This window comes from Protopterus annectens, chromosome 2.part0 (genome assembly GCF_019279795.1).
Source record: "Protopterus annectens isolate FY-2018-M chromosome 2.part0, PAN1.0, whole genome shotgun sequence".
Lineage (NCBI taxonomy): Eukaryota > Metazoa > Chordata > Ceratodontiformes > Protopteridae > Protopterus > Protopterus annectens.
This window is the reverse complement of record NC_056728.1, coordinates 1,321,468,009-1,321,490,490: the sequence shown is the minus strand read 5'-3', so window position 1 is coordinate 1,321,490,490 and position 22,482 is coordinate 1,321,468,009. Positions and strand designations below refer to the sequence as shown.

The window sequence follows — 22,482 nt, the reverse complement described above, 5'->3', positions numbered from 1 at the left end:
CGCACGGCAAGAAAGACTGGAGAAGATGGCGTCGGCTGAGGGCTATGTACCAAGGCGTACTGACGTCAGGATACTAGCTTTTACAGCCGACGCCGGACCCAGACTTTGGGATTCTGGCCGACCTCGGGCTGCCTGCCGGCAGGAGCACCCTACAGTTATGACTGCAACAGTGAAACACGAAGAACATCCAATATAATCCATGAATTTTTTTAAAATCTTCAAGGTCACCTTTCCATAAAATGCAGATATCGTCCAGGTAGCGCTGGTAATGAACAATATGTCTAAACCATTCAGAAGAAAAAATATATTTTGTCTCCCAATAATGGAGAACCGTATTAGAATATGCAGCTGCACATGGAGTGCCCATGGCTACTCCTCTTTTCTGTTTAAACAGTTCTCCATTAAAGGAAATAGAATTGTTACTCAAAACTGTGTCCATAAATTCCACAAGCAACCCTGTTATGTTGGCACCAAAACCTGCTGAATGGGTGATTACTTCATTAAACCATTCTAAGCCTGTGACATGTGGAATGCTAGGGAATAATTCTATTATATCTATGGTGACCATAAAATTAGTGTCTGTAAAATATTCCTTTTTTATATTCCTTAGAAATTCCCACGAGTCTTTACACAAATATGGGAATGATGCCACCAACTTTTTTATTGTAATATCTATAAACTTCCCTAATGGTTCCGTTATGCCTTTGGCCCCTGCCACTATAGGTCTGAATGGTAATGGATTCAGTCCTTTGTGGACTTTCGGAATCCAAAAGATTATTGGTGTTAATGGTTTTGGCACCAACAAATAATTAAACAGTTGTTTATTAATAGCTCCCTGCATAAGATGGTCTTCTAACATGAACTTGATCTTTGCATAAGCTACATTTCGTTCATTCAACGATACTTCACTATATTGCTGTGTGTCATGCAATAAAGTGTGTAAAATAGCTTCATATTCTTGTTTATACATCAATACTACACCCCCCCCTTATCTGTCTTCATAACTCTGATGTCCTCCATCCTCAGCAAATTTATTAAGTCAGATGCTTCATTAGAAAGATTTTTGAGGTGTACTGAATCTTTATTTGTCCTGATGTTCCTGATTTCTGTTTCGACCAACTCTTCAAAAATTTTTAACGCTGAGTGTAGTGGGGGGTTGAAAGTGCTTGATCTATGAAATAAACTAGGTGTGTAACTGTCACCTTTAAAGTGTATGTTTAGATTGAGTTGTCTTATGAACAATTTCAAATCCAAAACCGTATTAGCAGTATTTAAGAAGTGTGAAGGGACGAAATGTAGCCCTTTTGAAAATAAGTCAAAATATACAGTACTCAATTCTAAGTCAGTGTAATTATAAATGGTGAAATTGTTTTCCCTCCAAATTTTACAATTAACCGGGGCCATGATGTTAGTTGTGCCTAAAGGAGCTATTACCTCCTGGTTCTGTTCCATCTCTGCATTTGGGGGGTGAATTCCTTGTTCCTTTGCCTCCCCGGGGGATACTGAAAAACCTGATTAAATTCTTGATTTGATTTCTGAGCGAGTCTTTCTCTCCTCCTAGGGGCCTGAATGTCTGATGTATCTTCATTTTCAACATTTGAATTCGGAGCATTAACATTAGTAAATTTAATATTATGCCATTGTCTCTTAGTACTAAAAACATATGCTGTTCCATTCCTATAGTCAACTAAATCACGCTCAAGTTTTTTTATTTTCCTAGCAACCACTCTCATACAGTGGTCATCAACTTCTTTAAATGTGTTATCATAGTCTCTCTTAACACTGTTGAAATTACTATTATTAACAATTGAGTTGTTGAGGGTATTAACCTCAACTAATAAATTAGCAGCTTTTACTTCGTAATCTTTCACCATTAAGCCCAACATATCCAATCCAGCTTTGTTAAATAGCTCCGTCAAGTCTTTGAACAAGTCCGAACCCGGTGTAGCATTGTTTGGAAACTTACTGAAGCGCAGTCCTTTCAGAATACGCTGCACTTTAATACATTCAGATAAGTACTGAATTTCAAGCTGTGCTGCTTTGTACACATACAGTTTGTTATTCAAGTCATTTAACAAATGTTCCAGTTGTTCATTATGTGCATTATTAACGTAAACAGTACCTTGGTTAAACGAAAAACTCTTAGAAGTCCACTTGTTAAAATTAAAGTCTTTCGCCACTGAATAACCTCCCGTTGCTCTTGGAATCTGCTGTTTGGTGTTTTGGCCAGTTGAACCTTGCCCCGTAAAATGAACGTCTTCAATGACTTCCGGCGGAGAATTGGTCTTCCTGCCCAAAACATGATTCTGGTCTCCAGCAAGGTGCTGTTGATTCGGTGGTATATTATTTGAGTTACCACCATTACCTTGAGTACGCATGCCGCTTAATTGCAACAAAAGACACATAATCTGTTATTCGCCCCTAGTCACCAGGGCATCATCTGGTAACTCCTGCTCGTCTACCAGAATATAAGGTGTGATTCCGAAATCCACGCTTTCCGACCTTTCCGCCATAACAAGCCAAAATAAAGTTCACAAAAAACAGAACAACTTTACCAACCAGGTAAAAACGAAGCCAAGGAATGGACCGGCAGCTTGTAGTAAAATGTTATTTATTGTACCACTCAACGATTCACAGTGCAATCGAATCACGTAATAAAATCCACTGTATACGAAACACAAACCTCAAGCGCTTTCACCTGGGCTCTCCCAGGCTTTATCAAGACAACTCAGAAAAATTACTTCTCTCTTTTATATCATTCATTGAGAGTAGTCATTCAGTTAAACAATTATCTAATAAACAAATCATATACAACTTTTTGTTTGCTTAGTAACATCTGAACCTTAAGAGCTCTATATAGCGTGGCATGATCCTTTACTATGTTACTATTTGTATAACAGTCCCATTAAAATGGGAACAAATGCATTTTTTATAAAAAACTATAAAATACAATATAGCCTAATAATTAATTGTTAATTAAATTCATATTCTGTTGTAAATGCATTTGATATGATGCCCCATCTCCTCTGTTATGCCCAATATAAACACTTCATCATCTAAAAGACCAGGCATATAAAGTTAATGTGTAATAATTAATTAATAACATCGTATGTCAAAAATTGATTGTAAAAACAATATTATAACTTAAAAATATAAATATACTTGTAATTCATTAAAAATAAATACCAAATAGATAAATAACACTATAATACGGATATAAATAAGTATGAAATATCTTGAATATGTAGGAAGAAGTTTTATAACTTGATAAACTATAGCTTAGCTCTCCTCAACTTAAGTACGCTACTTATACTGATGGTATCATTTAAACCAGGTGATTTTGAAGCATTTAATCTCAATTGCCATAACAATTCCTTATACTCTAGGGATGTTTCCCAATCCCCACCCCTAGGGTTGAACATAACTTGTTCTAAAACCAAAAACTTAAGGGTCATCTGTTCACAAGTTAGGGAATGTTTATAAAAGGCATTCGTTAGCTTCTTTTTAGTAATTTCGTATAAGTGCTCATAAACACGTTTTTTTAACGTCCTTTCGGTTTTGCCAACATAAAAACTATAGCAATGCTGGCAAACCCTAAATAGACCACCCCTTTTGTGTTGCAATTGAAGTGGCCTGGTGAAATAATGTTAACCTTCCTAGATTTCAGATATAAACCTTTATTATAAACCATTAAAGAACATTGCTTACAAGCATTACATGCGTAAGTACCAAACTTAAGTTGAGAATTAGTGACATCCCTAAGTTGGTTCATTTCAAGTAAATCTTTTAAATTTTTCTTTCTCCTCCTTACAAAATATGGTTTCTCCGGAATTAATTTATTGATTTCATCATTCTTAGCTAACACAGGCCAATATCTGCGAATAACATTCTCTATCTCAGGGCTATTCAAATTAAATGTGTAAAGAAACGCATTTTCTTTTTTAACATGACGGTTGTTATTATTAATATTCAAATTAATATGCTGAACTTCTCCTAATAATGGACTGTATTGGTCTCCTCTTTTGGAGGAAATTTCATGAACTAGTGTGTCAAATAGTTGTAATAGGTATTATTTCTCCAAAAATAATGTCCTAAGGAATTCTACTTCATTTTGAAATAAATTATCATCACTACACATACAGTTTCATATACAGTGGATTTTATTACGTGATTCGATTGCACTGTGAATTGTTGAGTGGTACAATAAATAACATTTTACTACAAGCTGCCGGTCCACCAGGATATCTCCCATCTCTTTAATGAGATCCCTTTGGAGCCGCGTAAAATGACACAAGTAATTCAGCGACCGCAAAGTAAAGGTCACTGAAGACAGGGTACGCTTCCCATACCTATCCATGCTCCTAGACTCCTTATTAGGAGGATGGATGGAAGTAGAAGCCTCTTCCACTTCCTGCTGAGTGGCAGACACCACCACCATGGCATCCACAGGAACTCCCTTGGTTAAAAACTCTTTCCCAGGAGGTGCCGATAGGAATTTATTGGAGCGGCTAGGAACTGGCTCCACAGAGTCAGGGTGTTCCCACACCCTTCGACAAATAAGATCCAACAATTCATCAAAGGGTGGAGACACCCAAGAGGCAGAAGGCTGGGCTCCGAAGGCCTTGAGGAAGACCGACTCCTCCTCAGAAGGGTTTTTGGATGGCCAGTCGCCCCACTGTCTCAAGATCTCCAGGATGTCGGAGAATGAGACATCATCCGAGGACGACTTCGGGGACCCTTCTGCATCATCGAGGTCGGTATCCGAGGTGACAGACTCATCTGGGGAGTCTAGGTGCTTCCTCTTACACAGCTTCTTTCTGGGAGGCTCTTCAGGCACGGACTCTGAAGGGCCTTCAGAAAGCAGGGGACCACACATGGAGGTATCCTCAGGCCTTGGAGCCCCGCTGTCCAGAAATAGAGGGTTGCCAGAAACTCTAGTCGTAGTGTCCAGGGAGGGAGAAGGCGATTTGGGTGAAGTCACTAAGGACTTGGCCAGAGCGCTCCTCATAGCTTCGAAGGCGGGTCCCCCCGAATCGGAGGAAGGGCCCGTCTCCGAAACCATGACCGGAGTCAGGGTTCCCCTAGCTGAAGCACCAAGGGGGAGACTCAGAACCGAAGTCAGTGGTCCCGATGTATCACCCCCTGGCCCGACTGAGGACCCCCCGAGTACCGAAACCTGCAGAAGGAATAGAGAAGGTTGGAGCTGAGGCCGGAACCGAAAGACTGGTGGGGGGGTCTCGGGACCTACCCAAGGACTTCACTCGACTCAGCACTCTCCGACTCCGACAACAGCAAGGTTGTCGGAGGAGGAAGGAATAGAACCGATACTATGGTGGGCTCCGGAGCCAACTGGGCTGGTGCCGAAAATAATTTAGATAACACTGGCGACTGTAGGAGTCTCTGGACCACCCTATCTACGTCCGAATCAGATAACCTGGAGGACCTGGAAGAGACAGAAGGGGGTCGAGAAACCTTTCCCATCGGATCTGAGACACGACTAGGAGAACGGCTTCGAATCGGCTCCAAGATGATCGGAGCCGAAGCAGGCTCGAGAAGTACCGAAACCTCCTTCGGCGCCAAAAGCCGTGGAACCGAAGAAGCCGGCTCTGAAATGGAAAGTATTACTTGCGGCTCCGAAACCAGTGGAACAGAGACAGTGGACCCTGCTGTCGACCCTGAATCCTGTGGCTCCGAGACCGATGGAGCCAAGGAAGGAGACACAGCTTTAGACCCCATAGCCAACAGCTCCGAGACCAGTGGAGCCGAGGAAGGGGCCATCGACCTGGATCTTTTCTCTGGCGGATCCGAAGAAGAGGACGGAGCTGGGGACTTCTTTTTCGACTTAGCCCTGGACTTTTCAGAGGGAGGAGAAACAGCTTCCTCAAAGGAGGGTTTGATTAAACCCTTCAGGATAAGTTTATTTTTTCTCTCCTGCAAAACTCTCGAAGAGAAAGCATGACAGACACTGCAAGATTCTTGCAAGTGTTTGGCGCCAAGGCAGTATACACAAATCGCGTGACCATCTGTCAAAGACATTTTATAGCTACACTTTGCACATTTTTTAAAGCCCGATGGCTTATGTTCTTTTTCTTTGGTAGACATGATGCACAAACACAAGTCAAACACAAGTTAAACACTGGGGGGGACGGCTCTAAGTTAAACGCCGAGACACAAGATAGGGCAAAGGCCCTCTAACTAAAACGGGCCTAGCCCGCCCAACAGAAGAATCACTCACACAACAGGAATAAACAATCCCACCCAAACAACAAGTCAATTACCACAACGTAGCTATGAAAATAGCTTTTGAATATAAATTTTCCTACAGAAAACTGCTATGAGATATGAAAAAATCACAAAAGAGGGTACTTAGCCACAGCCAAGTTGAGACCACGTCGATACTCCAAGAGCGGCAAACGAGATCTGGGGTTTTGGGAGTGGTGCATCCTGGGATATAGGGTTGGCCCAGCCAATGAGAGACTTCGTGCTAGTCAGAACGGCTGAGTCGGAGCCGATTCTCGGCTCCAAGCCCATCAGTATTGAATGTAGGCGAGATAGGATCACATTACATCACCTTTTCAAGAGTCTAAAATTTAAAAATGCAGTCAGTGTTACATTTTATATGTTTATTGTTTATAACACATTTGTTTCTAACTGCCAATTAATTTCTCATGTGTGCTTTCCTATTTTCTCGCTAAGCATTCTTATTTTCCCCACTGATAAAGCCAGCTGTGAAGACTTATGTTGTTTACTGCTTTTTTTATTCTTTTTAGCAGAAGTAACGTTTTTTATTTTTTCAGCTACCTGGTTTGTTAGCTGTATCATAGGTTTACTGGTTCAAATCCTTCCAAGAGACCCCTACTCTATGTTACTGTGTATGTCTCAAGCTAAGCAACGGAAGTAATCTCAAATAACAGTGATTTAAGGGAAATGGCCTTTGAACCTCTCAAATAGGCATGAGAAGTTGAAAAAAGTGCTAATGCATGCGAAAGATTCAAGAAAGATGTGTATGAAACAGGCCTGCATGAGTTATTACAATCTACAATGGTTTATTACTTAAACCAAGCTATTCAGAAGTTTAACAAAGTGCCTCAGCAGCCCATGTCCTAGCTTTTTTCCAGATACTACAATTATTATACTTATGGTTACCAAAATCTGAATGTCAAGAAAGTAATCATAAGGGTTGTTTTTATTGATTACCTTACTGAAGGATCACTTTCCAGTAACTCAGTGAGTCGGTGAAGTTGTTCAGGCTGAATCGATCTTCCAAGAAGTGCTTCAGTGTTTGTGTAGATCAAAAACGCTGAAACAAAGCCCAGCAGTGTTCCAACACCAAGAGAACCAATACAATCATAGTATGGATTTCCTAACAAAATCAAGATACATGTTTATACAAATAGTTAATACAGTTAATCAGCAAAAAGTTAAAAATTATTTAAATCTAAGTACAGTGCACTTCTTCCATAAACATTTTCAACACTCTAGGCTGGTAATTTTATCTATGAAACCTTATAATTGAAAAGTTCAGTTCCAGTAGCTAAATGATCATGTCTTTTATAATAAAAGGCTTCCTGGTATGTGTGTTTATTTTTATTTACTTATTTAATCCTTTGTTAACTATGTTAGTCCCAAATAGCCCAACTGCCTCTTTTCAAAGGAGATCCATGATGATGCTCATATTGACTACGGGAAACTTGTCAAGGGAATAAGGAACTTCCCTTCTGCTTTTTTAAGAAGGCTGCTACAGTGGTGAGGAAAGAGAGATCCAAGACTGAGGAGGAGAGCAAAGGCTAACCATATCCTCTCAAATATATGTCATTATAAGGAATGTCCCCCATTTTGAGTCTTAAAAAGTCCATTTTCCTTGCAATTCCATTTTGAAAGGGTCTGTCACACATTTCGGAGTTAAGAATGTTTTAACTGACATCAATAGTAAATAATACTGAATGATAGTAATTCGTCAAAAAAGCTTTTTCATAAATCACATTTTAACCATCCTATGAGCTTCCTGGCTGAAGCGGTTAGTAAACTGTTAGTAAGTATTCCATATTTGCCAATTTTTTTTCCGCATTATGAGAATTAATTCTCTATATTTTGGAGACAGAAGGTTAATAGCTACAATGCTGACAGTGAAATGCAGTAAGTAAATATGGAAAGTGTTTTGACTGCAAATCATGAGGAAGTCATGGTGACAGTGCAAGGAGGAGGTCTGGATACACAGGCCTTGGTGGATTTAATGAACCAGAACAATCCAAAAAAATGGTGATGTGGTAAATTGGAGTGGCTTGGCAGAAAGACGGATTGCTGATGGAGCAGAGGGCACCATAGAATCAGAGAAGGAAGGAAGGTGGGTCTGGAAAATCAACTACCTGGTGCATGTTTGGCTGGGGGAGAAACTAGCTTTAAGGGCATACACAGGCAACAGGGTTTCAACAAGAAATTGTCTGGAAGCTTAACTTTTACAGAAGTAGTAAAAAAAAGACAGCTGGACTGGAAACACCGAAACAGGCAGGAAAACACAGGAAAGACATCAACAGACTGAAAGAAAACAGTCAGTAGTATGGATTATGATTAAAAACTAAAGAAAATATAGAAAGATATAAAGTACTTGGCAGTATCAATCTACAACTGAGGTATAAACTGCAATATATCAGAGCACTGCTACATCTAGGGAAAGTGTAATTTTTTGGGGGTAAAGTCAATCTTTTGCTCTGCTACAGAAGTTTGCGTGAAATGGAAAAGAAAAAAGATTGACTGTTCCATGGAAAGAATACATAATTTTTTTTCAGAATTTAGGATTGCAATTGAGGAAACAACTGACTATTCAATGTAAAACTGACAGTGAAGAGACTGAACTGGAAACTTATTTTCTAACTGAATGCAAACAATGTATATGAAATTAAAACAAAAGTTTATGATGCAAGAAATGTACGTGAAATGAGATGAGAGGTTTGGATAACTTTAGTGTGTGTGTGTGTGTGTGTGTGTGTGCGTGCGTGCGTGTGTGTGTGTGTGTGTGTGTGTGTGTGTGTGTGTGTCAAGGGAAGGTTAAGCAGATTTCAAATGTGATTAACATGAATGGAAAAAAAGGGGTACTGTAACACACTGAGGCAGCCAAAATTATGTTATTGTGGTGCAAGACATTTAGAACAAGAATGTAAAAAGAAAAGATGCAGTTAGTATGGAGAAACAGGTTATACAGCTAAGAATTGTTTACCTAAGTGTAAGAAATGTAACTGAAATGGGTCAGTCTTGGATAGTTTGTTCACTGATACAGGAAGAAGGGCTACAGGAAGAAAAACACTTTTCAGATAAAACAATCTGTGCAAGATGATGCAGCTAAGGATGATGGAAGGGGGCAAGGAAGAGAATGAAGGTAGATAAAGATGCTATACAGAATATTGAAACAATAACTGAAACAAATTTGGAAGTATAGACAAAAAATAAGTTTGATGCACTAAACAGTGATAAGGGAGAAGAAGGGGATATAGAAATAGGTGAAGAAAATGAGCAGGAAAAAGTAAAATCCATTGGGGAAGAGGGACAAGGACAAAAAGAAAATAATTAGAGGGTGTAAGTAAACTTACCATAACAGCAGATGCTCAAATGATGACTGCTGCAGTAGCCTAAGCCATATAGGTTATGTCCTACCTAAAGTATAACAGATGGCCAGCTTCCAAAGCTTCGAGCACCTTCCATGCATCCTGTTAGTCTGCTGAAGCTGAAATGACTAAAATCAGGTTTGGGCACCAAGCTCTTCAGAGCTTCCATGCCAATAGAGACAGGAAGGCTGAACCCTGAAAGTACAATTCTAGAAAAAGAACAATGCATGCCCATACCCTGGCAAAAATAGACAAAAAAAGCAGGAAGTAGGAAGTGACTACTGCAGCAACGTTCATTCGCAACATCTTTTGTTACACTAAGTTTACTTATACAACTGTATTAAGTTCGTCATTATGATCACTGCTGCAGAAGCAAAAGTTATATGGGTAGATTACTATAGCTTAGGATGACTGGGGGGAAGAAGGAAGAGGAAGCCCCTGGAGAATGGTCTTAACAAAGCCTGTCTTAGACCTTTAGAAGCTATCTAATACATATTGCTTTTTAAAAGTATGCACAGAAAACCAAGTCATTATTTGGAGAATACTAATAGAATCCAACCCTTTACAAAAAGCCATAGAAGAAGACAAGGTCACGGAAGAGTGAGCCTTGACTCTGCAACAGGTTTGTTGTAGTGGGACTAACAAAAGGCAACAGCCCTGAGACAACCATTTGGAAACAGTCTGTTTTGACACAACACCGCAGTGATGTTGTATGCATGTCTTTTTTTTTCTCACCTTCGCAAGAGATGAATAAGTGATCAAAAGTTCTGAAAGATTTTGCTCTGTTGTCAAGGTAGTACCTGCATAGTCTGTATACATTCAAGGTATGAAGTATCCTTTTTCCTTCATTTTTAGGCTCTAGAAAGAAGATAGGGAGATGGGCAGTTTGGCTTAAAATAAACTTGGATACCATTTTAGGCATAAAAGAAGGATTAGTTCTCAAAGAATCCTGTCTTTGTGAAAAATGAGAGAAGGTTGACCCACGATAAGAGCTTGCAACACTCTCACTTTCTGCAGAGATCAGAGCAATGAGCAAGACTATTTTTCATTTGAAGAACCTCAAGTCAGCCTGATGAGCTGGTTCAAATGGAACAAGTGTTAGTTTCTTCTAACACAAAATTAAGATCCCAAGGAAAAGCCACCATTTTTCTTGGAGGTTTCTGATGCTGAACCCCCTTTCCAAAGTATTTTCACATGACATTACATTGAAAAGAGGGAATCCATGAGTGGACATGCTGAAATAAATGACGAATGAACCTTTATTAAGGCAGGCCATAGGACAGTAACTCACAGAAATATTGCAGACCCAGAGAAATACTAGCCTTGAATGGGTGTTGGTTCTTTTGTTGGCACCAACTAGAAAACCTTTTCCATTTGCTGATATGTGATTTTCTAGGAGCAGTCTTTCTTGCCTACAGTAACACCTGCTGTACGTCCTCACAGAAAAGGTGCCTAATGAACATTAAAACCCTATCGTGCAGTCAACTGCAGCTGCTTGGGGTCAGAATGTATCAAACACCCCTGATTCTGTGCAAGTAAATCCAGTCTGGGTGTAAGCTTAAGGTAATTGCCCCTGGTCAATTCCAAAAGAAAGGAGAACCACTGTTGAAGGGACAGAAGGCAGTCACCATAAAAGATCTTTGCGAGTCCTTATAACTCTTCAGATATACCCAGGAAATCAGTGGAAAAGGTAAAAAAAAAAGTATACAGGAACATTCCTGTCCAAGGAATAGAAAAATAACATTTGTCTTCCAGGCCTTCTTGCCTGGAGTCCAGGATCAGAATTTTGCTAGTTGATTGTTTACAGAGGAGAAAAAGATCGAATTGAGGTGTTCTCCACAGATGGATCAAATACTGGAAGACCCCCCCGATTCAGTTTCCATTTATGAGGGCTTGTCCTGGTCTTGCTCAGCTTGTCTGCCACACAGTTTTGTTCTGATATGATGTAAGATACCTGTAGAGACTGTGCTGTAAAGCTATATCACATGCTAGCATACCTGGTCTACACAGGGGTAGATCTGTTTCTCCCTTGCTTGTTCACATACCACATTACTGTTTAAACACTTGAAGAGTTCCCAGGGACCACAGATGATTCAGTGTGTGTTTATAAGAGCTAACATCTCTTTTATGTCAAAGTGTTTTGGTCTCTCCTTTTTTGTTCCAAAGACCCTGTACTTTTTATGCTCAATAATATTGCTCCACAAGCAAAGTCTGAGGCACTGGTTGTGACAGACTGTGTAGGAACAGAAGGGGAGAACGAAAGACTTGGATTCTGAGAAATTTGGCATTTCTATCAAATAACGTCCCTTTTTAGAAATTCTAAAACAGGAATTTGCAAAGTTAATGTATGTTGATGCTGGGACCACACAGATTTCAAGTATCATGTATACTTTTCATGTGGAGTCTTGTAAGAGGGATCATGAGAATCATAGAGGCCAGGAGACCCAGAATGCTAAGGAATTCCCTTGCTGAGACTGAAGTCCAAATGGAAAAACTCAGAAATAGACCAAAATACAGATCTGCTTTTTTTGTTTTGTTTTTTTTTTTTCTGTGGAAGAAAAGGTCTTTGTACTGTAGCGTCCAGAGTCAGTCTGAACGTTTTCTTGGAATCCCAGTCAATGTAGGAGATCCCTTACCCAAAACAGAGATTTTTGCCACTTTGATAAAGACTCTGCAAAGATAAGCAAGTCATCTAAATATGGAAAAATGTGGATACCCTGCAGTGTGCAGTGAGCTATCACAGCAGTTAGCCACTCTGTGAGCAGGAGCAGTAGACAGCCCAAAGGGTAATGCAGAGAACTGATACTATTATCCAGACACACAAAACCTTAACAAATGCCTTAAATATGGATGAATAGGAATGTGATGATATGCATATTTTAGGCTCACTAGGTGACTCAAATGAAGGAGGAGGAGAAATAAGCAGTGAAGTGAATGCATTTGAACTTGGGTAATATCACAAACTGGTTCAGGAAAGAAAGGTCCAGAACTGGTCTCCAAGAACCTTCTTCTACAACAGTCCTAAATCTACAAGGAGTACAGCAATTCTAAATGTGCAATAATGATTACTGAAAAATGTTCCTCTTTCTGTGCAATTTTTATGTATAGTCATTTAAGAGTCTAAGACAGTAATGTGTGTCATGTCAGTAGTAGTAGTTGTAATACAGATTGTCTATGTGTGAAAATGCCTCAACTTTGAGAAGGAGTAACAACATTTCTTTCAGTGATGCACAAGTTGTATAATATGAATGACAATTAAGTTTACTCTGATTATTTTGACTTTTTTGGGCACTAGAAACATCTTTGAATAAAATCCTTCTTCTAACAAAGGAAGAGGAATAGCTTTAAAACCCCCCCAGACAGCAAGTACTACTAGAGCAAGTCCTGAAATACGGACGCTGAATAGCCGAAAAAACTGACTTATGAACTCAGAAATGCCATTTCTCAGAATATTCCCCTTTCTCCGTGGTATGGCAATCTTGGAGTTGGTATATATAAATTTGGGGTGTGTGGAGGGTTTGCCCCCCCTGCAAAAAGAAGTTTAAAGGAGAAGAGTGATTTTCAAAATTTGATCTTCTTCTGTGTTTTCAGTCTTTTTTTCCAGCTTGCTGGTAATCAGCAATTTGAATACTGACATTTTAACAGGGAGCCAATTCTGACGCATTGGATTGTCTTTTGTTCTCTGAGGTTGCGTTTTTTTCTTCTTTGTTCTGCTGGAACCTCCCTGCCACTGCTCTTTAATTGTCTGCTTACCAGAATTTTCCTGGGAAAGTTTATTTTGCTTTTTACTAATGTTAGCCAAGGGAGTGAAGAATTTCTTAAAAAATTACAGAAGGAAGGTTGAAAAATCTGAGAGAATACTTGCACTCTCATCACACTGTCTGATGACTTCTAAAGCAGAAGGTCCAAAAAAATTTCTAAGGGCCAATTCAAAATTTTGTTCTTGATATCTTCCAAGGCAGACAGAAATGGTGGAACAGACAAAGATTCTGGAAATTCCAGCTGTATCAAATCATAATATTTTCTGAGCGATTGAGAAATATCACTGTTTTTTGCACTGAAAAACTGATTTATTCTAGAAATAGTCTCAGAGAAAGAGAATCCTTCACAGGGACTAAAAGATACCACAACCTCCTCATAATCTGAATCAAAAATCTCTGAAGACAAAGCTAGATCTGTTCCATGACATTTCCCCACAGGTTTAATCTCCTGATTCTCTTCAGAGAAAGAGGAATCCCTTTCTGTCTTACCAGATATATTTTTTATCTTACCAGAAACAGTCTTAAAAGACGGGTCAAGAGCATGCACTAAACCCTGAGCTAAGCCTAACAAATTAGTCCTGTAGAGACTGAGTGAACCAGGAGAAGACATGTTTAGTCTTTTGTTTCTTTTTGACAGAAATTTCTGAAGAAACAGATCCAGAATTGCTAATAAAAACCTCCCTTGGGATGGACACAGCATTCTGACTAAGCAGAGCCATTTTTCCTGCCCCTTCTCCAAGGACCAGCAAGACTATCTCTCCCTTGCCTAAGGGCACACCAACAGGCACAGAAAACTTGTCTAACCCTCAGTCTATGGTGGCTGTAGGGACTACACCAGTTGAGTCAGGGGAAAATAAGTACTCCAGGGAACCAGCTTTAGCACAGCAGAATCACCCACATCCATATGCGGCAAACTACCAGTCTGCTGCAGTGGCAAAGTCTCTTTAACAATCATTTTCATTTTGTATCTGGAAGACAGTACAACTGAGGAACTAGTACACTGTTCCACACTAATGCCAAAAAAGGTGTCAGAGTCCTGGTAAAGCTTAACAATATTCCAGAAAACAAGGTGGTGTATAAAAATGTTTGCCTGAAAAAAATAACACAGTAAAAATAACTTTAAACACTTATCACAGCTCCAAAAAGTAAAAAAAAAAAAAAAAAAGAAGTAACGTACTCACCATAACTTTCCATCTAAATTGTTGCTCATTTGTCTTCAACCTGTGGGTTAGGCACAAACATTGATGCCGAGCTGGCCATATCCAAGCTACGGTGCCAAAAAGGAGCTCCTCCCCTACCCATAATGCCCTACTCTACCTCACTACCTCAGATCAAGTTTGCCTGACATATAGGTTCCTGACATATCATAGAAAAACATGTTGACAGCTAATAACTAGCTAATAACTCCTTGAAGAGGAGGCATAGAGAGAGAACAGAAGGCGGCCTCTGTCAGGCCAAAGTGCTCATGGTAAGGGAGAAGGAGGGATGGAAGGCTGAAAACAAATGAAAAACAACATTTCAGGAGTCGGCCGACCGGCACTTGCAAACTGCTTCTGCTTGGGACACTGCACGGCAAGAAAGACTGATATAATGGCGTCAGCTGCATGTTTTATACCCCTGATGACCTGATGTCATGGAAGAAGCGACAGCATCGGACGCAGAAATCCGATGACTCTGGTATTCAGGCCAGCTGAGGGCTACCTGCAGGCAGATACCCCAAATGTGATGACTGCAGCAGTGAAACATGAAGAACATCAACAATTCAGATGGAACATTATGGTGAGTACATAACTTATTTATCTGACATTGTTGTCTTCATTTTATCTTCAACCTGTGGGACACAATCCCCAGCTACTTGAGCCCTGAGTGGCCTTAAGGAAGGATGTTTCGGAACATGGCGGAACAAAAGGAAGCTCTGTTCCTAGATGAAATATCCAATTTTTAATGGTATATGAAGGTGTGAGACCTAGCCCATGTAGCTGCAGCGCATATCTCATCAACTGGTAATCTAGAAGAAAAGGCTGATAAAGTAGACACTGCCCTGGTAGAATGTACCTTCACTGCAGAAGGAAGAGAAACACCATACTTGTCATAAATAAATGTAATACATTTCACAATCCAGTTGGTGATGTTTACCTTGGAAACAGGTGATCCCAATCTGGGCTTAGAATATGATACAAACAGATGATTGGACTTTGTGAAAAATGTGGTTCTATCTAGATAGAAACACAGCTGCCTATGATATTCCTCTTTGTCCTGAAACTCTGGAAAGAACACAGGAAGATGAATAACCTGATTAATATTCTTCTCTGAAGCGACCATGGGCATGAAGGAAGGGTTCGGCCTAAGAGAAACACGATCTTTGTGAAATATAAGGTACGGAGGTTGAATGCAAAGTGCTTGTAATTTAGAAACTCGCTTAGATGAAGTAAGAGCTACCAACAAAGCAAACAGTAGATCCACTTTTGCAGAGGACTCAAAGGGAGATGAAACCAGTGCTTGTAGTACAAGGGTTAGGTCCCAAGGAGGGCTTGGGTCCTTAACTGGAGGCCGTAAAAGAAATGTTCCCTTCAAAAAAGCTTTGTACAATCTAGAAGTGGCCAAAGAAGAATCCTTGAGTGGCCTAATGGTTAAGGTGTTTGCCTTACAAACACAAGGTGCAGGGTTTGAGTCTCACAAGGGATAATTGGCTAGGTTTAAAATGGCTCGCAAGGGCAGTTAGTTTAGTACTAATCTATGAATCTATGACATGATAATGGGATATGGCAGCTAGCTGGACTTTTACTGTAGAAAAACTGGCACCTTGGTTGACGATACAAGCCAGAAAGTCTAAAACCGAAGGTATAGAGGCACTAAAGGTTCCACCGAATTGTGGAATGCCCAAATGGAAAACCTCTTCTATTTGCTAGCATAAATCTTCTTGGTAGATGACTTGTGAGTGGAAAGCAATATATGCTTCACAGGAGATGAAAGCCCGGGAACTCTAGCCATCACTAGAACTGCAGAAGCCAATCTGTGAGCTTCAGGCTTTCCAGATCCAAATGATAATCACCCTCCGGATTGGAAACAGATTTGAACATTGATACAGAATCTGAGGAGGACTGACACTGTGAGACCAAACTTGACGAGGCCAGAAGGGTAGACTGTACCATGTCCATCTGGAACTTTGTGTATTTGACAAACTGGTTCAAAAAACTGAAGTCCAAATTTGGCCTTAGGTCCCCATTTTTTTTTTTGCAGTAAAAAGAATCTGGAATATGTTCCGAACCTTTGTTGGTCTGGTGGGACCTGTTGGATCACTTGCTTGTCTAGAAGCTTTGTTTTTTTTCCTAATGCTACTGCTCTTCTCTAAAGGGGTAGTACTTTGGGAAGTTTCTTTTGCAGTTGGGATGGACAGAGAAAGGGTAGGAAATATTTATAGTTGTGCATTTTACTTTGCTAAGTTGAAAATGTGTAATATTAAGACAACCACTGGAAAGGCAAAGAGATCCTCACACCAGCCTATACACACAACAGAAAAACAGAAGTCTTGGCAAAATGGGCTGATGACGATTATTTCAAAATATTTGATCATAAATTCCAAAAAGTTAGCGCTTTGCCTTTTACAACACATACTGGTAAAAATAAGCTTCATCAGACTGTAATTAAACACACTAATTACCATTCTTAAACACACTCATTTCAATGACATTAGTAACAAGGCACTATCACGTTAAAACTCTCTGTTTACATAATATAATTTGTTTAAAAAAATAACTTACTATTCCTACAGATTTTTTTAAAGTCTTATAATTTATACTAGTATATAGTCCTAACTGATGGCATACATCTAACAAACCTGCTACTTATATTCAGCATGGTCCTAACTATTGTCTCAACTGTCTACCCTGGGATTCAATGGTATATGTTCCAATACAGTGAAAATAAGTTTCCTAAAATTCTGAAAAGTAATAAAATGGTTCACTAAAGCATTAAAAACATTTTTATCTTTGATTGCTTGCAGATGTTTGCATATTCTATTGCTTAATCGTCTGTTTTTTTTCTCATTTAAAATGAATCACAGGACAAATACAAAGCAATATAAACATACTCAGATGAACAACATTTGGTGCTTACATCTTAGTAGTGTTAAAATAAAAAAACATACAGACTCTCACTTACATATCTTCACTGGTTATAAGATAAACATTTATATGTGCCTTTCTTCTTACTGATAGTATTTACTTTTTATCCTCCCTTTCCAATATGCCTTTTATGGTCTTCTTTTACTTGTAAACACAGGTTCATCTTCCACTTTAAAAAAATGTAATAATAAAAATGTAATAACTTCCAACATTTTCTAATGTTCTCTAAAAAATCTTTTTATAAAAAAGTCTCTAAATTATAAATTACAAGAGCCATAGCTATTCTCCAATCCGTGCTATTGTGCTTTGTTCCATTATTCCTAAAGTTTTATCGTACAGTGCATCAGTATCTAAACTAATATATCCTCTTACTAGAAAGCTAGCTTTTAAGTTAATTATGATGCCCATGCATTGGCCCAGTAAACAAGGAGCCTCAATCCTCACCGCTAACATCAGTCAGGGGCATCCACATTGGGAAGGATAACAAATACACACACAGTAAAGTACAATTTCCCTTAAAAGCACACAGAGGTCACAGTCAGACTGGGGCTGGTTTCTCCCTTTCTCTCCAGATCCCCAATGAGACTCCCCACTGGCACAGCTATAGGGTACAGATCTCAGCCGAGTAGTAAAGCCAAAACCTCCAGTGCCCTCGCTGTCCAACCAGTGCTTTGTGTCCCTGCCCAAGTAGCTGACACACACAGTTTAAGATATGGTTTATATACAAACACGCAGACACTTGTGGGGAAGGGTTGGCACAGGTTTTCCAGCTATGCCCCCTCCTGCCAGGCTATAATGTAGTAATCACTGCCACCAGCTACTCTGAGCTACTTACCAAAGAGTGTCCAATTTATACTGTGCAATATTATTATCCAATTAGTAAGTGTGATGAACAGCAAAGCTTACTTGGAGTGGCTTTGTACACTATCACTATATACATGCAATGTACTCTAGAGCTTAAATTATCTCTACACAAAACATCCACAGTTGAAAAGTTATATTTAATAATAAATAATAAAAACACAAGACAAATCTTCTCCGTTCAACACAGTGTTAGTTGAGTTCAGAAATCACAGGAAAATGCTTAAAATAATACTGTAGAATAGTCTGACAAATACAGAAAACAGCTAGTCTAAACTTACAATTTTCTATCCATTTCTTAAGAGAAACATTTAAGATCTTACTTACATACAGACAGAGCAAAGCAATTGCTGGTGAGTGGTCAGTTCTGAAGACAAATGCAAAATGCTCTGATTCTCTCTGAGAAAGTCTTAAAACAACACATCACTGCTGACTCATTTTAGATTACACAATTCTTCTATGGTTCCCAGGCTAACAGAAACTCAAGAGTTTTAACATTTCTTTGATCTTGCACCTGGCCAGGAAACTACAGCAATAAAATACATTACATATGTAAAATCTAGCTATTAACTCTGGTCTCAAAACAACATAAGGAATTCCTCAGTCCAGACATTATGTCTCTGAGCCTCGAGATCAGTCATACTATGCTTGACTTATCAGCTTTCTTCCAGCAGAGTGCACTGTGGTTACATTTTTGAAGTTCAACATTTAACACAGTTTTCTTACATTTTAAGAGGACAACCCTGTGGATTATATTCATATTTACAATGACATAGAATTATCTACAAAATTATATCTAGCTAGGCTGGTAGTCTTCACATATCTTCACATTAATATTAATCTCATGTAACACGTTTTTGTTGGTTGTCAACATTCATGTTCTATTGCACATACTTTTTGCAAGCTTATTCTTAATGAAAGTTGGGTACTCACTAGAGTGGCACAAAAAACATTACTAGCTACATTTTTAAAAGACACAACTGTAAATTATTATTTTTACTGTTATACACTGAAGTATCAAAAAATAATGTCAAGTTCTACTTGACTATTACATTTTTTTGTACTACAACTTAACATATCTAAACACTTTTCAAATTCAGCTTTGGTACCATTCCACAAGAAAAAAAATACAGTCAATAAAATGACAATAATAAGTAACAGTGTCACATTTCTTTAACCTGTACATAAAAAGTACAGTTGTGTACACATCATAAATGTAGACATTCAAGTGTATTTTTGACTTGTGGGATTTGTTGCTGTGAAAACCCTCGGCTGGCCCAACCACCAGAGAACTCCTTCCATCTCCCAGGCTGGCAGACACCCTGACCGATGTCAGTACACTCAGGTATAAAGGGAGCCAGCCTGCATCATGATTTCAGTATTATCTTGTCCTCTACCAAGGACAGACCTAAGTGGTCAAGAGGGAACTAAGGAATAGGACCCCTACAGCAGGGTAGCTGGGGAAGGGGTCCCTTGGCTGGATTAGTTTACTATTAGGCTACGTAGTAGTCTAAGGTGGTAAGAGGGAGGGAAAGAAAACTGCAACAGTGAATACACTCAAACATTTACATTTATAGTAAGTGCACACAACTGTACCATGTTCTTCATGTTTCACTGTTGCAGTCCTGACATGCGAGAGGATTCTCAAAGCTGAAATGAGAAGGGAAGGAGATTAAGGAGAGGAGAGGGTGCCCTGCAGGATGGCAGTGGCAAATCCTGCTCTAGACTTAGAAAAGGCTGCCAAGTCGTAGTGTTTTGTGAAGGTATGCACAGACGACAAGGTGGCTGCTTCCAAGATGTGCTTGGTAAGGACTTCCTTTAGAAAGGTAGCAGAGATAGCTGTGGCCCTTGTGGAGTCTAATCTAATAACATCAGGGATTTTTTGCCATGATGGCTGTAACAAAAAGAGATGCAGTGGGGAATCCATTGAAAAATAGTCTATTTAGAAGCTGGCTTCCCCTCAGAGAAAGGAGAAAAGGTAATAAAAAGCTGGTCAGATATTTTCAAGGTTTTTGGCCTATGCACATCCAAACAATGAAGTATTCTTTTCCATTTGTTCTGTGGGTTAGGAAAGAATGTAGGCAGATGAATGGCTTGATTTTTGAGAAGTATTAGTGACCACCTTGAGCATGAAAGAGGGATTCGTTCTGAGGGAGACCCTGTCTTGGTGGAAGCTAATAAATGATTCCACTGCCATGAGGGCTTGCAACTCAGAAACCCTCCTGGCTGAGGTGATAGCAGGCAGCAGGGCTGTTTTCCAGCTAAGAAACTTCAGAGGAGCAGATGCTGTAGGTTCAAAAGGAGGCAAAGCCAGCTTTTCTGGAACAAAGCTGAGGTCCCATGGAGGAGCAGGTTTCTTCCTAGGAGGTCTAATGTGAATGGCTCCCCTAAAAAACTGTCTCAATAGAGGATGGAAAAGACTGGAGGAAGAGTAGGAATGTGGGCTGAAATGGCACATGCATGGATTTTAATGGAGGAGTATGAAAGGCCTTTATCTACCAGACTAGCCAGGTATTCTAGGATGGCAGTAATGTGCACTGAACTGGAATCAAGGTGCTGCTTCTTGCATCAAACAGAGAATCGTTTCATTTGGCTGAGTACGATTTTCTAGTGCTAGGCCTTCTAGATTCTTTGAGGATGTCCTGCACTTGCTTACTTAGGGTAACATTGCAGTTGGGTGCTGAGGAATTGATTAACAAGTCTCAATTATTGTATATATATATGTTAATTGTGGTGTTCCAACCGACTCTGATGATGCCTTTTTAGGTGAAAGCGCTTAGTCGGTGGATGTTTTGGTCATTAAATTTTCCTGGTTTTTTATTGTTGGTCCTGGCGTTCTGTTTCACTGTTGTTGCCCTTCGCTATTTTTTTTGCAATTCTGCTGTGCCCTTTTGTGGGGTTGCATATCCTGTTTATTTCCTGGGTGCTGAGGAATTGTCCAAGCTGAAAGGCTGAGTGTTTGAAGGTTGGGGTGCACAATCCTTCCTTTGTTTTGAGTGAGAAGGTCTACTCTCTGAGGTAACAGCCATGGGCACTGATTAGTGAGTTTGAGGAGGAGAGGATACCAGTGTTGCCTGAGCCAGTCTGGCACTTAAGTATTTCTAAAGATAAAGGAAGAGGGCCTAACGCAGGAGGGTATGGGGGGGATGCATACATGAAGAGGCGAGTCCAAGGGAAGGAGAAAGCATCTATTTTCCAGTCAGATTTCTGCTTGATCCTGGCACAGAATTTTTTCAGGTGAGTCTTTTCCTTGTTGGCAAAGAGTTCTACCTGTGGGACTCCCTATCTCTGAGTTATGCTTAGAAAAAATTCCTGATGCAGAAGCCATTCATGGGGGGTCCATCAAGTTTCTGCTGATGAGGTATGCTTGAGCATTTTGTGCCTCTGGAAGGTATTGTGCCATGAGGTGCAACCACAGAGTGTGCAGTTTCCCAGACTTGCATCGCTAGGTGGCACAGTGGATAAGAGTGTGTGCCTGTTTATGTACCACATGACTGTGTTATTGTCTGGTTTTACTAACAGTACCCCTGGTTCCCATTTTTCTTTTAAGGCTATCAGGCCTTTTTGCACTGCCATAAGTTCTTTCCAATTGATGTGTCTGTCCTTGAACTGAACCTCCCACTTCCCTTGGGAATGGAGGTGTTGAAAGTGAGCCCCCACCCCCACCCCAGACTGTCCCTGAAGCATCCGTGGTGATGGTTTGGCCTTGTGGAGAGAAACTAAAAGAAAAGCCGTGACTTTGGGTACAAGTCTGTACCCACCAAGTAAACTCTTGTTTGAGACAAGGGATCAGCTGTATCTCAGGCACTAGAGACTGAGAGCTCAGGCACCATATGTTCTTGAGGTGTAATTGAAGCTTCCTCATGTGTAGCCTGGCCAGGGGAACCATGAGGATACATGATGCCATACACCCTAGTGCTTGGAGAAACTTTCTGGACAAGATGCAATGTTTCTGCTGGATTTTTAAAAGCAGTTGAGACTTTGTCTGGAGGTAGAAAGGCCTTTGGAAGCGAGGAGTCCAGGAGTGCTCCCAGGAAAACTATCTTTTTTGCTGCAGCGGTGTTTTTGGAGATGTATTGTGAATCCCAGTGAGGACAGGAGATCTTGGGTGAACTTCAGGTCCTTGAAGAGTTTTAA

The 22,482-nt window shown here is 39.9% G+C and overlaps 1 protein-coding gene across 3 annotated transcripts in view; it reads right to left on the bottom strand.

The window, feature by feature from the left end:
• The window catches only part of SLC30A9 (solute carrier family 30 member 9), a 1,654,027-nt gene that overhangs the window by 252,037 nt on the left and 1,379,508 nt on the right, over positions 1-22,482 (bottom strand). For all 3 annotated transcript variants that reach the window (XM_044061511.1, XM_044061513.1, XM_044061512.1), the window contains one exon: positions 7,198-7,363. In XM_044061511.1, the coding sequence (XP_043917446.1) occupies positions 7,198-7,363 (166 nt within the window). The remainder of the gene's footprint in view (positions 1-7,197; positions 7,364-22,482) is intronic.